At 45.1% G+C, this 13461-nt stretch overlaps 1 protein-coding gene across 3 annotated transcripts in view; it reads left to right on the top strand.

Moving 5' to 3' along the window:
- Positions 1-13461, top strand: part of LCT (lactase) — a 60124-nt gene that overhangs the window by 31944 nt on the left and 14719 nt on the right. For all 3 annotated transcript variants that reach the window (XM_045508835.2, XM_074363577.1, XM_045508834.2), the window contains exons 7-12: positions 871-1516; positions 3791-5341; positions 6027-6295; positions 8862-9152; positions 10997-11195; positions 12519-12721. In XM_045508835.2, the coding sequence (XP_045364791.1) occupies positions 871-1516; positions 3791-5341; positions 6027-6295; positions 8862-9152; positions 10997-11195; positions 12519-12721 (3159 nt within the window). The remainder of the gene's footprint in view (positions 1-870; positions 1517-3790; positions 5342-6026; positions 6296-8861; positions 9153-10996; positions 11196-12518; positions 12722-13461) is intronic.

The following is a 13461-nucleotide window of genomic DNA, read 5'->3' as shown; positions in this document are numbered from 1 at the left end:
TGGCTTGTTTTACTCCAGACACCCTACTTTTGCCCAGTTTCTCATGGTGCTCCACCAAGGAGAGATGTTGACTTTTATAAGACATGAGTTAAGTCTACAAACAGATCCTGGTTGTGGTTTCTCTTCCTGGATTTCATTAACTAGAAAAGATAACAGATAGGTTAGAAAGAATTGTCCTCTCCTTTGTGTGTTAACTAAAATGATTCCCGCTGCCAGTTGGTTGTTGACTAGTTAGTCAATAAGAACTTACTGAGGACAAAGGCAGAATAGCAGGCCTGAGGTCAGACTATCTGTGTTCTCCTCCTCTCTGAAATCTTGTGTTCCTCATCTGTATCATGATAATGATTGCACTTGCCACATAAGTGAGGATCACATGAGAGAAGTCATTAACAGCTGTTATTGTTAATGTGGTTGTGATGCTGTTGCTATTGACCTGGTGATGGTGGTGTTGACTTGTTGACAGTGTTGTGGACGTTGTTGACATTGTTGCTGTTGACTTGTTGAAGCTATTGTCCACATTGTTGATGTTGCTGGCACTGGTATTGATATTGTTTTTGATGTCAACATTGCCCATGTTGTCACCTTGTTTACATTGTTAGCATCATCATCTTAACATCTTGTTGGTGTTGTTGACTTGTTGATGTTCTATTGATTTGTTGACATTGGTGTTAATTTGCTGGTGACTTGATGACATTGTTGATATTAGTGTTGATGTTATTGATGTTGACATTGTCAGCCTTACTACTGTTATTAACTTGCTACCATTATTGACCTTGGTGTTAACTTGCTGACATTATTGTTGACTTGTTAATGGCTTGTGGAGCTGTTGTTGTCACTAAGACCTGTTTTTCATTCTTTCTTCCTCATAAGGTGACTCACTTGGTTCTCAAGGCTCATGCCAGAGCTTGGCACCACTACAACAGCCACCATCGCCCACAGCAGCAGGGGCGTGTAGGCATTGTACTGAATTCAGACTGGGCAGAACCCCTGTCCCCAGAGAGGCCCGAGGACCTGAGAGCTTCAGAACGCTTCCTGCAATTCATGCTAGGCTGGTTTGCACACCCCATCTTTGTGGACGGAGACTACCCAGCAGCCCTGAGGGCCCAGATCCAAGAGCTGAACAAACAGTGCCCCAGTCCTGTGGCCCAGCTTCCTGAGTTTACTGAGGCAGAGAAGCAGCTCCTGAAAGGCTCTGCTGATTTCCTGGGTCTGTCCCATTACACATCTCGCCTCATCAGCAAGACTCAACAAGATACCTGCATCCCCAGCTATGATACCATCGGAGGCTTCTCCCAACACGTGGACCCTTCATGGCCCCAGACTGCATCCCCTTGGATTCGTGTGGTGCCCTGGGGTATAAGGAGGCTGCTGCAGTTTGTATCCTTGGAATACACAAGAGGGAAAGTTCCAATCTACCTGGCTGGGAATGGCATGCCCATAGGGGAAAGTGAAGATCTCTTCAATGATTCCTTGAGAGTCAACTACTTCAACCAGTACATCAACGAAGTGCTGAAGGGTAGGAACATAGATATGCTGGTGATTGGAACATGGGTTCTTCATCAAGTCTTCAGAGTTTTGTTTTATAGGACAAAGATGATTTCCCAAGGAAATGAAGCCAAAAAGTACTGTTGGTAGTAATAGCGTGAGTCCTTCACATCAGCCTCCTGTCTCCCTCAGAGGCTTCGGGTTTTTGTTTTTATATTCCTATTCCCTAGAATGCCCTCTTCCTCACTCTGCCCATCTGAGTCCTATTCATTCATTAAGCCTTATCATCTTTTAATGCATTTATTTCATAAGTTTATTGAATGCCCATTGCATGCCAGACATTGTACAAGAGAGTAGAAGTACAATATGGAACAAACACCATCTTTTCCCAGAGGGGACTCAGGCTACAGAGGGACCCAGACAGAAAAGTGCTGTATAGGGTGATGATGGCTTTACAGGATGGCATGAGGATGCTTAGGATAGGACTCTAGCCCGTTAGATCTGCCCTCGTTGCTCCAGCCACATTGATCTTCATGTCCTTTAACTGGCTATAAAATGTACATTCCCTTCATTCACTTTGAACCGCTTAATACATATCTACAGTCTCATTTTTACCTAGCATACTGTTTTATGTATCTTTTTGTTCCAAGTAAAGAATAGCAGCAAATAGATTTTATCTTATATGTCTGTCCTAATCATTTGATAGTGGCTAGTTGTCTGCCTAGAGGGCTAAGTTTAGATTTCAAGGCCTTGTCTAGATTCAAAGAGAAAAAGTTAGTAAGTGTGGTGTGTGCCCTGGGCACTGCAGTGAGGAGTGGAGGCCTACTCTAGGATTACTATTTGTGAGGTTAGACACCCTCTTACACTTCGCATGTACTCTTCTCAGCATCAAGGAATCCCTTTAAGACATTATTTCAAGTGATCCTTGAAACCGCCTTGTGCAGTAAATAGAAACAGATATTATCTTCATGGACAACTGTGAATTGCTCTGAGAGATTAAATGATGATGATTAAACATCCAGTGAGTGGAACCATAGGCCTTTCTGTTCCTGGCTCAGCTCTTCACTCTACCCCATACCTATGAGGCTTTATTCATCTTTATGATCCCAGAGCCTAACACAGCCTGGGACAAAGTAGGTGCTTACTAAATTATTTACTGAGTGAATGAGCAACGTTACCTGCCTCTTAATACAATCATGCACAGCCATTGCTTTGATTCTTGATTGACTCATTGGACCATTTTTAATTCTCTCACAGTTCTGAAGGCCAGAAGTTCAAAATCAAGGTGTCACCAGGGATATTCTCCATCCAAAGGCTCCAAAGGAGAATCTTTCCTTGCCTCTTCCAGCTTCTGTGGCTTCATGCCTTCCTTGGCTGTGGTTGCATCACTCCAATCTCTGCCTTCATCTTCACATGGTCTTCTCCTCTATGTCTTTTATGAAGACGATTGTCATTGGATTTAGTGCCCACCTGGTTAATCCAGGACAATCTCGTTTTGAGATCCTTAATTTAATTGCATCTGTGAAAACCCTTTTCCCAAATAAGGCTATGTTCACTGGCATCAGGGTTTAGGATTTGGATCTAACTTTTTGGGGACCACCTTTTAAGCTATTGTATAAGGAAATACATTTCTTTAGGCTTTATTTCTCTTAAAAAGGAGTGTGTGATTATTTTATGTCAATATTGCTACAATAAGAAAAAAACAAAAGCACTCTTTTTAAGAAAATGATTTATATACTTTATATTGTATTTTATTATATTATGTATTTTATATTTTGCATTAAACCAAGTTCTGATTCTAGCAGACAGGGCATATTTTCTTTTTTATTTATTTTAAGGCAGGATGTGCCTTTGGATTGAGATTTATGGCCTGACATGTTGTCAGGGGTTTGTGGCTTTTCCTTTTATGCTTTATGAGGAAGAAAAAGGGTTAATATTTTGAGGGTAATCCAAGTCACCCCCAAAATTTTTATGTCAAAAGGAAAATCTTTAAAAAGCAACATCAGCCCCTTTGCAACTATGTAATCATTTCAGATCCCAATCAATCCTTGCTTAACAAGTACCCTTACTTCCTGCCAGCTCCAGTCCTAATTCTTGACAAACAATTTATGCAACCTTGCAGGGTTTGTCTTTACAAGCCTCCCCTATTTTGTAGCAGAACACAATTCAGGTGCTTCTTGAATATGTGTCTCCTGGGCTGTAGTCCTAACAAACCCCAAATAAACATCTCTAAGTTAAAAATAATTAAAAAGCAACACTAGTAAGAGAGACTTTAAACCAATCCCAATGTTGTTTTTCTCCACAGCTGTCAAAGAGGACTCGGTGGATGTTCGATCCTACATCGCTCGTTCCCTCATCGATGGCTTCGAAGGCCCCTCTGGGTACAGCCAGAGGTTTGGGCTGTACCATATCAACTTCAAGGACAGCAGCAGGCCAAGGACCCCCAGGAAATCTGCCTACTTTTTCACCAGCATGATCGAAAAGAACGGTTTCCTTACCAAGGTAGTAAAAAGACTGCCATCACCCAGTGTAGCAAACGTTCCTCGGAAAATCAGAGCCTTCAATTTTCCGTCCGAGGTGCCCTCCAAGGCTAAAGTAGTTTGGGAAAAGTTCTCCAACCAGCCCAAATTTGAAAGGGACTTGTTCTACCACGGCACATTCCGGGATGACTTTCTGTGGGGGGTGTCCTCATCAGCCTATCAGATTGAAGGAGCTTGGGATGCTGACGGCAAAGGCCCCAGCATCTGGGATAACTATACCCACACACCAGGGAGCAACGTGAAAGACAATGCCACTGGAGATGTAGCCTGTGACAGCTATCACCAACTGGATGCTGATCTGAATATGCTTCGAGGTTTAAAGGTGAAGGCCTATCGCTTCTCCATCGCCTGGTCTCGGATTTTCCCAACTGGGAGAAACAGTTCTGTCAACACACATGGTGTTGATTATTACAACAGGCTGATCGATGGCTTGGTGGCAAGCAACATCTCTCCCATGGTGACACTGTTCCACTGGGACCTGCCCCAGGCCCTCCAGGATATTGGAGGCTGGGAGAATCCTTCCTTGATTGAGTTATTTAACAGCTATGCAGACTTTTGTTTCCAAACCTTTGGTGACAGAGTTAAGTTCTGGATGACTTTTAATGAGCCCACGTACCAGGCATGGATGGGGTATGGCTCAGGGGATTTTCCCCCAAATGTGAAGGACCCAGGCTGGGCACCTTACAGGATTGGCCATGCAATCCTCAAAGCTCATGCCACAGTCTATCACACTTATGATGAGAAATACAGGCAAGAGCAGAAGGGGGTCATCTCTTTGAGCCTCAGTACACACTGGGCAGAGCCCGAGTCACCAGGGGTCCTCAGGGACGTGGAGGCAGCTGACCGAATGCTGCAGTTCTCACTGGGCTGGTTTGCCCACCCCATTTTCCGAAATGGAGACTATCCTGATGCCATGAAGTGGAAAGTGGGGAACAGGAGTGAACTACAGCACTTAGCCACCTCCCGCCTGCCCAGCTTCACTGAGGAAGAGAAGAGATACATCAGGGCTACGGCCGATGTGTTCTGCCTCAACACCTACTCCTCCAGAATTGTGCAGTATGCAACACCCAGCTTAAACCCACCCTCCTACGAAGACGACCAGGAGATGACCCAGAAGGAGGACACCTCCTGGCCTTCCACAGCACTAAACAGAGCTGCATCCTGGGGGATGCGAAGACTGCTCAACTGGATCAAGGAAGAGTATGGTGACATCCCTATTTACATCACTGAAAATGGAGCAGGGCTGACCGAGCCTGACCTGGAAGATACCAATAGGATATTTTACCACAAAACCTATATCAATGAAGCTTTGAAAGGTATGTGAGGGTTCATGTCCCCCTTACAAAATCTTCCAGTATCCATATGTCATGTGCCTGAAATGGTTTGACAGAGTGGATAACAAACCATTAACAAGTCTCTCTTTCATACCCTGATTCCGTAATTCTTTCCCTTTCTGGGGTTACATATGCCTTTGGGATTCTGAAAAAAAAAAGGCTTGTTCATCTCCCCAAGTGTACACACAGAGTCCCACAAGAGTATTTTCACAGGTCCATTCATTCATTATTGAGCAACTACTATGTGACAAGTTCTATCCTAAGTGCTGGGGACATAGCAGTGAACAATACAAATAATTTTCTGCTGACATGGAGCTTATATTCCTGTGGGTCCCATGCAACCCAGAGCAATAAACTCTTCTCTAATTCACATTTCTTTGTTTAATTTCTAAAGTGGGTTGAGATTCTTGAATTTCAGAGATGTCCCTTTACCCCAGCAAAACAATTTGCTTTTGCAAAGATCAGTCATTAGTACTTGCTATGGGGGCATCAGTGTTCACAACAAGAAAGAGAGAAGGTGATCTGCCTTTTAGGGCACTCGTTACTGTGTGTACAGGTTGATGGTTGAGGACTACATGAACCGAGGAGCCAGACTGTGGCTGGGCTTCTTGGGATCCCGCCCCTCCATGTGTAAAGCTCTCCTCTGCTCCCTCTGGAATGTTCCCAGCCTACAGGCTTGACGGTGTCGACATTCGAGGATATGCTGCATGGTCTCTGATGGACAACTTTGAGTGGCTGAATGGCTACACAGTCAAGTTTGGATTGCACCATGTTGATTTCAATAACGTGAATAGGCCTCGCACAGCAAGAGCCTCTGCCAGATACTACAGGGAGGTAATCACCAACAACGGCATGCCGCTGTCCAAGGAAGACGAGTTTCTATATGGACAGTTTCCCAAGGGCTTCATCTGGAGTGCGGCTACTGCTGCATATCAGGTGAGGAGTGGAGGGCAGTTCAACATCTACTGCATACCTACTGTGTGCCAGGCTCTGGGCTCAGGGCTGGGGAGCCAGGCGGGAGCAGAGGATTTTCATGGACCTGCAGGCGGGAAGTATGGGTGCCTTGAGGAGAGTCTGGGAGGCCCTCTTCCCAGACAGCCTGACTTCTTCACATGCCCAGATTCAGGTAGACCAGCGCAGTTACAAGAGTTGTGCTGAGATGGGTGGTAACAGGTGGAGCCTGGCAGAAACATTTAGGCAAAGATATGCAAATATGAAGATTCTCTGCTGGACACCTTTATTTCTTACCTAGCCTCTTCCAAGCAGACAATTTGGTCAAAATGGCTATCACGTGGGCATGAGCTTTTTCTGATGTCCTAACATCATACCGTTACCTTATCTGTGCTAAATGAAGCTCACTGATGCAGAAAATATGAGGATTTAGTTTTCCTCAGAAAAATGAAAGCTAAAAAATGAAGAGTGATTTGCCCAGGCAGTTAGTGGGTGGGACCCTGCTTTACATCTGCTGCCTCCACTTATTTTCTTTGTTCCAGGAGTGGGGGCTCTATATGCTTAGTGTGGAACCTGGGCAGTAGTCAGTGGTGTGAGCCTACCTGACCCTGACTCTGGACTTCTTAGCCCTTGGATTTTTTCCTAGGTGACCATAGCTGCCTGTAATATTTCTGAGGAAGGTGAGGGTGACTACCCCCAGGCAACGACACTACCAAGGTATAACGAAGTCTCAGACCAGATTCTGTCATATCCAGACATATGTTAACTAAGTGCACAAACACAAAAGGTGCTCATGTATCCTGTTGTGTGGCCTGGAAGAAACCACAGTTCTTGTTCCTCTTTGGTACTCTGGCCAACACTGAACATGAAAGGTTTACTTGAGGAAATGCCGGCATTTCAGAGACAGGAAGGATCCTGTTACTCTTACATGAGGCAAACAGAATCCTCTGTAGCAGGGTTTCTCCAGCTTGGCCCGATTGACATTTTGGATGGATCATTCTTTGTTGTGGGCTTGTCCTGTGCACAGAAGGATGCTTAGTGGCATCTGTGGCCTCTACCTACTAGATGCCAGTAGATTCCTCCCCCAATTGTAACAACCAAAAATAGTTCCAGACATTTCTAAGTGTCTCCATGGGGACAAAATAGCTCCTGGGTGAGAACCACTGCCCCACAGGTTTGCAGCTGGACTTACTTATTCTAGGGCAAGGGTTGGGGATTTATTCTAGCGCACAGGCTATAGGCTTGAATCAGTTATTACTATAATAGTTGGCAAATGGTGATTTTCCAAATTCATTATTTGTTTTCTATTTATTAGGTGGCATTCAACAGAAAGATTCAGTTTTGTCTTTTCTCCTACTTATCTATCTATATTTTATATTTAAGTATATATTGATACATATCATCAGTATGACCTCATGAAGTCCTATTTTCTTCCAATGGGTTATACTTTTGCCATTATTATCTATGTAGATGCTTAAATCATCCCACAGTTTGCCGGTGGATTATCTTAGCTGGGTCTTGTGTCCTTTTGACATGGCCCATTGTTCTTTGAACACTTTCTTAATTCTTTCTGGTGCAACAAGATATTTAAGCTCATCTTGTATCTTTTCTGCTCCAGCCCTGTAATCAGTCATTTCTCTAATGAGCCCTGGTTTGTTTTATTGGATAAGGGCATTTAGAAACCAAGATCTGGGTGCTAGGTGTACTCACTGCTACTGGGGGGGTCACCGGTACTCACTGCTACTAGGCTCTCTCAGTGGACAGGGCACACACACATACACGTGCGCGTACACTTTTATGTATTTGTACATCCACCCACATCTTTACCTGTGTTAAAAAACACATTGATACCTCCAATTCCAATCCAACTCCACGGGGTTAATGCTAGCCTTCCCACTTTTCATATTTGTATCTCCTTTCTCCAATGATGAAGAATCTAGCTCCTAATAGCCTCAACATAGTTAATAATTTGCTCAGTCCCCCTGCAGTAAATAGTCTCCCAACCACTGAGTGATCTTTCCACCCAGATGGCCCACACAAGGTGCACTCCTTGTGTGCAGGCCAAGCCTGGACATGCGTTCTTGATTAGGATGCCAGCACTACTTTAGCTGCAGCCAGTCAGAGTATCACACCACATATGCTGAAGTGTTGCAAAAGAGCAGGCACAGAAAAAGTGACACACATCCTGATTAGAAACCCTGCCTCCACGTCTGGCATCACTGGGACTTACTAGTTCATTCAGAATTTTAGTGAGCACCGCCATACACCAGACACCACTGCATTGACTGCTGGGCCACCAGAATGAAAGACACAGTGCCTAGACCTCAGTCTTGCAGGAAGCAAGCCAGTCAGTCAGCAAGTGCATAATAGCATAGTGCAGCGTGACAGCACCATGATGTATAGAAAGTGTGCACAGGAAGCTGTAGGAGTTCAGAAATCAGGGGGTGGCCAGAGAAGGTGATGGCAACTTATGTCCTGACCCAGGATTCACCCACTGACCCAGAAGAGCTTGACTGCATGACTTAATTAATCCATGTCTTGTCGTCTTAAGATCGAAGGTGGGTGGAGAGCAGATGGCAAAGGACTCAGTATTTGGGACACGTTTTCACACACACCACTAAAGATTGAGAACAATGACACGGGAGACGTGGCCTGTGACAGTTACCACAAGATTGCCGAGGATGTGGTTGCCCTGAAGAACCTGGGCGTGTCCCACTATCGCCTTTCCATCTCTTGGACTCGCATCCTCCCTCACGGAACCACCAAGTACATCAATGAAGCAGGCCTGAACTACTATGTGCGGCTCATCGACGCGCTGCTGGCTGCCAACATCCAGCCCCAGGTAGGTTGGGTCTTGACCAGGCCTTGGCCAAGTCCACACAGGGCAGCCAGCTGGGCTGCGGAGCACATTTATTGTGTAAACAAAATGCTGTTTTCACATTTAACTTCGAATTGTCAATAAAGATTTTCCTTCTATCCCTGACCCCTAGCCATCCATTCCCCTCCTTACAGGCAACCAGGTTTGCTGGGTTCTCATGTCCTTTTGCATGTGTAACCAGTACATGTGTGTATATGTGTGTGTATATTCCTTTTCGCCTCATTTTTCCTTATGGTGCAATACATGCAGTTTGGTACTTGCTTTTATTTAACAATAGTTCTTACAGATATTTCCATACAATACGTAGGTTTTTTGTTTTTGGTTGTGTGGAAATTGTTTGTACCTTACTTCTCTAATCACTTCCCTGTCAATGGACACTCTTCCCTGTGATGTCACACTTTTTCCATTATAACCAACACTGTGATAAGTAAGTGTAGACACATAATTACACCAGAGTGGAAGTTTATCTGTAGGATGTAGCCCTAGGAACAGAAGTGCTGAGGCAAAAGTGCATGTGTTTTTAAGCCCTGAGTTAGTATGAATAATAATAAAGAAGCTCATGTGTGGGCTTCCTTTGCTGTCACCAAAACTTTAAATTTTACTTGGGAGCCTAAGAACATTTTTCCTTTTCCTCTGGGCCATTTATGATAAAAGGCTAGAGGGCACTAGTTCTATGATATTGTGTTTCCTTTGCTGTAGTGGCTGGAGATTGTGCACTGAAGCCAGAGCATAACCTTCGTGTTATAACCTGCCTCTTCCCACGCTCAAAGCAGAGGTTTTTTTACAAATAAAAGTGCAATCTGGACTTCTCTCCTTACACTGGTAACACTGCAGGAACAAATCAGCCATGCAGCATTGATTACAGTGAGTGTGAGTGCCAGCTGTGATGAGAGGAGATGGCCCGTGGCCCCCTGCAGGACCCCAAGAGCTGGGTGGACAAGGAGATCCATTACACACAGCAATTCAGAACAACATCAGAGACAGCAGAACTCAGGGCTAAACAAGTTTGTATCTCTCAAGGGCATTGAGACATCACAGAAAGGAAAAGCACTTTGGCCAGAAAAGCTTCAAGGAGGTGTGAGTCTTGAATAAAGTGATTTTGATCAGTGGGCAGGCAGGGGAGGGCATTTTCAGCAAATGGAGAGACTGGGTCTGAGCTGAAGAGGGTCCACAGCCCATTGCAGATTTAGGATGGTGGAGACCCCTGTGTGACCAAGATGAGGTCTGTCAAGAGCATCAGGGAGGAGGTCAGGAGGGAGAAAAGGCCACCACGTGGATGTTGCCAGAGGAACCCCTCTCCAACGAAGGGATCCCAGCTCCACAGGAAGACCCTCCTTGGGGGGCCCTTTACAAGAATGCCTCCATCCCCCTGATACCCTCAGAGCCTCAGACTCCAGTGCAGTCTATCCAGGAGGTTCTGAAGCTCTAGCATTTCTGATCCCTGACTATAACCATTGCTAACACTTGCAGAAGAGCTGGCAGGATGTCCACCACTTTTCATGTCCTCTGCCATATGATTTAGGCCACAGTGGTTTCTGTGACATGGAGGTCTTTGTGTCTGAGCCCAGGGTCACACAGCTGGTAGACTGCAGAGCTGGGACTCAAACCCTGGTGTCTCTGATGAAGACGTATGAATTTCTCCCGCTTCAGCACTGCTGTCCTCCCCCTCCTACCAAAGAACCTTTGGGCCTTTCTTGTCTCATCATCCATCCTCAGCTTTAGCAGTAGACGTTTATGCTGGTGCGTGAGCATCAGTATCTTCCCATGAAAAGCAGGTTGATGGAAGTGCTGATCTTGCTTTCTCACAGGTGACCATTTACCACTGGGACTTGCCCCAGGCACTCCAGGATGTCGGAGGCTGGGAGAATGAGACGATTGTGCAGCGGTTTAAGGAGTATGCAGAAGTACTCTTCCAGAGGCTGGGGGACAAGGTGAAGTTCTGGATCACACTGAACGAGCCCTTTGTCATTGCTAACCAGGGCTACGGCTATGGCACAGCAGCTCCAGGTAAAGTTCTCAGACCCCACTTGTCAGCTCTTCGGAGCGTGACATTCTTAGCACCATGAAGACATGAGGTCCAGGTGGCCCTAGATGAGGAGGCTGTGAGAGGCACAAGGCATTGCCTCAGAATCCCTGCCCCCTGCCCAGGACTGACCGGCAGGCAGCATAGCTTCCCTCTTCTGACACTGCTTTTGCTGAACATAAACTTCACACCCCGGTATTTCCAAATGGCTTCAATTCTTTGCTGTCTCTGTGCTTCTGAGCTGCCTCAGGTGGGAAGCTCCCTGAGATCAGGGATGTGGGCTAATCAATATAGGAAATGATGCTTCGTCAGACTGTGCAGATCCAGTATCTTCTGCAGTTCCAAAATGTGGACGTTTCCAGTATTCAGTTTGGCTGATGTGGGCTTAACCTGACTTGAACCCAACATGAGGTTGACATCCCACTAAGTGTGAACATTTTAAAGTTCTGCCAGAGGCAGATTAGTATGCTCATTCCTGAGAGCTGTTCTGGGCCCTGCTGGTGTGATATATATGTTATATGCTACTTACTACTTTTCTAAGACCCCAAAACCTTTTAATTCTAAAACACATTGGACCCTAGGAGTTTTAAATAAGGAGTTGTGGACGTATCCTTGTCCCTTGAGAACCCTCCAATTTTCCTTTACTGTAGTTCTGAGCCTTAGAGAGTAAATTTGTATTCGTTTGTGTGATTTCTTGAGATTACATGTAAAAACTGGAAACAGCCACGGGGAGATCTGCTTCAACTTGTTACCAGATATATCTCCCATTGGTCCTTGGTTGGTGCTTTGGTTTACTGTTCCTTCAACAAGCAAGAGTCTGCTCATAACACTTGCTCTCAAGGAATCTCCGTGTCAGCTGGTCTCATCGACTATACTCTCCAACTCTTACTTTCACTGTGGGTCCCCAAAGAGTACCCAGATGTCACCTCCTGAGGCACACACTCTTCTGGGGACTTTGCCTGAGACATATGAGCCACTCTTTGGGTGAGGGGGACAGAAACCATCATCTATCAAGTGTGTTCTGTTTGCTAGACACAGTGCTGCTGGGTGCTTCACACACACTATTTCATTTCCTTCTCAGAGGAATTCTCTATTGCTCATTTTGCAGAGAAGGAAACGGAAAGGCTGAATTACTCACCCAAAGTTACATGGCCAGCTAGTAAGGAGTGGAGCCAGGATTTGAATTCCATTCTTCCTCAAGCCAAATCTGCAGTCTTTCTCCCGAACACACAGAGGCCATCTATCAGCAGAGACTGATATTCTTGGCCACATTCCTTCTTTGTTGACATCTATGTGTGTATTTCCAGGAATCTCCTTTAGGCCTGGCACTGCCCCCTACATCGCTGGCCACAACCTAATAAAGGCTCATGCTGAGGCCTGGCATCTGTACAACGATGTGTACCGTTCCAGTCAGGGTGGCAAGATTTCCATCACCATCAGCAGCGACTGGGCTGAGCCTCGAGACCCCTCCAACCAGGAGGATGTGGAGGCAGCCAAGAGATATGTTCAGGTGTGTTTTTCCTCTGGGCATTGTTATTATTCTTGTTCTTTTCCCTTCCTGTCATGATCTAATAAAATAGAATTAGATTGTGAAACAGATTTAGGATCAAAGCCCTGTTTTGCTAATACCTTACTTTGTGAACTTGGGAAAATCATCTAACCTTTTTGTACCTTAGTTTTCTCATCTTTGAGATGGAGGTGACCTAACTACCTCAAAGGTTTGCTGTGATGAAATTTCTTTGAGGTTGAGTTTTCTTTTAAGTCTTAAAAGATTATTTGTATGTGTAGCTCTTACTGGATGTAACACTGGCTTAAAGCTAAATAATAGAAATTCTCTTCCATCAGTGGTTTGACTACAGTAGGTTGTAGAACTGGACTGCAATGTCACACTTCACCTCTAGGTGTCACCACCTAATTTTATTTACTCTGCCTAAGAATTCCTTTAAGTTGAGGACTTCATATTCTATGAAACTCATTGATTAATGCCTCTAATTTTCCAATTCCATGAGTCAAACATAAGGACATGCATCTTTTGGTCATGGAATTTTGCTCCTAGGAAGTAGAGACACCAGTAAGTAGGTGCAACAACACAGCCCACCGTTATTTCAGTCTGGGTCGCTAAAAGAGGACAGGGAGAGAATGGTGCTCTTCATAGCTTTTCCCTGGCCCCTGCTAGTGTCTCTGAAGGGGTTAGAAGGCACCCTCTCCCATGTTTCAGAATCAGGGAAGGCAGACAAGGATCTCTCTCTC

Source organism: Camelus bactrianus, chromosome 5 (genome assembly GCF_048773025.1).
Source record: "Camelus bactrianus isolate YW-2024 breed Bactrian camel chromosome 5, ASM4877302v1, whole genome shotgun sequence".
NCBI lineage: Eukaryota > Metazoa > Chordata > Mammalia > Artiodactyla > Camelidae > Camelus > Camelus bactrianus.
The sequence above is the reverse complement of the archived record's forward strand: the minus strand, read 5'-3'. Positions and strand labels throughout refer to the sequence as shown.